General features: G+C 37.5%; 1 protein-coding gene across 1 annotated transcript; it reads right to left on the reverse strand.

Annotated features, from left to right (window-relative positions):
* Positions 1-732: 732 nt before the first annotated feature.
* On the reverse strand, positions 733-1,272 carry K441DRAFT_573005 (uncharacterized protein; the record flags this gene model as incomplete). Its single annotated transcript, XM_067644039.1, has 2 exons — positions 733-813; positions 1,117-1,272. Coding segments are annotated over 2 exons (237 nt in total), but the record flags the coding sequence as incomplete, so codon positions are not given.
* Positions 1,273-1,495: the final 223 nt, after the last annotated feature.

Here is a 1,495-nt window from a genome sequence, read left to right on the forward strand (position 1 = left end):
ATTAGTATGCTTTGGCCCGATGTACTTCTTAATAGAGAAATTAACAATTAAGATAAGGACGCGATTGCAGCTATGTCTTAGGATGCTAAACGTTAAGTTCCAGATCTTATTCTGATTATGGGCACTTAGCTAAAAAAACTAGGTATATTTTAGCTAGCCACGCGCCTTTATAAGGCGGCGAAAACTAGAAATAGATGTAATCCCATTATATAGATAAATAAGGAACCCCTATTACGTAGATTAAGGCCAAAATTTCACGGCCTAATTAACTACACAATTTATAGGGACTGCCAAGAGATCGCTAGATATCTTTTAGATAAGGCTACGCCCCTATAACTTAATAGCGATGCAAAATTAGGAGGTAGCTGGCACGAAGATAGATAGGGAGAGGACAACATCGGAGTCTATAATAATAGTTTGCTTAGCATAAGGAAGTTAACCGCAGCCTTTAATCTTTCTTAGTGACTAGTCTTTTAATTTATAGGAAAGTTAAGTATATATAGTGTTAAAGCCTATATTATTATCCTTTCTAAGTAGTAGCTAAACTACTAGCTTGTATATCTCGTCTATAAACCCTACTAGCCGCGTATTTAATAAATACATTTCTCTTATCTTATGCCAGCCCTCTACTGCCTATTATAACGGCGTTTTACCATACTTATCTTTAGATTTCGCGTCAACGCCGTCCTTAAGCAACAGCTCTACTATAGTCTTATATGCCCATTAAGCAGCCTATAAGAGTGGTGTCCAATTATTGCTATCCTTAGAGTTAGAGTTAACGCCTTTCCGCGTAAGTAGTAGCTTTACTATCCCCTCTTATCCACTTTCTGTAGCCTATAAGAGTGGAGTCCGACCTTTAATATTAGTAGAGTTTAGGCTGATGCCGTCCTTTGTTAGCAGTAGCTCTACTATTACCTCGTGCCCGCGCTCTGTAGCTGCTAATAGTAGTATTTAATTATAGAAGCCCTTAGGGTTTAGGCTAACACCATCCTACGCTAATAGTAGCTTTACTACCCCCTTATGCCCGTTTGTCGCGGCCTATAATAGCGGTATATCTCTAAGAGCGCTCTTAGGATCTGGATTAACGTTATTTTGCGTAAGTAGTAGCTCTACTACTGCCTCACTTCTATATTCTGCAGCTAATAACAGTGGTATAGCCCCAAATTTATCCTTAGAGTTTGGATTGATGTTATCCCGTATAAGAAGTAGTTTTACTACCGCCTTATAACCGTCACTTGTAGCCAATAACAGTGGCGTCCAATTGAAATTATCCGTTACTTAGATATTAGCTCCTGCTTCTAGTAAAATATAAAACTCCGCTTCTTGTCTATATTCTATAGCCCGTAATAACGCTAAACTTTTAGAGCGCTGTGGTAATTTGGTTATTAACGAAAGTAGTAGCATTTCTAGACGAAGAGAGATATATATATTAACTTTATACTAATAGGATCTAAATAAGTAATAGAAATCTGGTAGTAGAAGGCTTATTGTCTAA

Source organism: Cenococcum geophilum (assembly GCF_001692895.1).
Source record: "Cenococcum geophilum 1.58 unplaced genomic scaffold K441scaffold_36, whole genome shotgun sequence".
Taxonomy (NCBI): domain Eukaryota; kingdom Fungi; phylum Ascomycota; class Dothideomycetes; order Gloniales; family Gloniaceae; genus Cenococcum; species Cenococcum geophilum.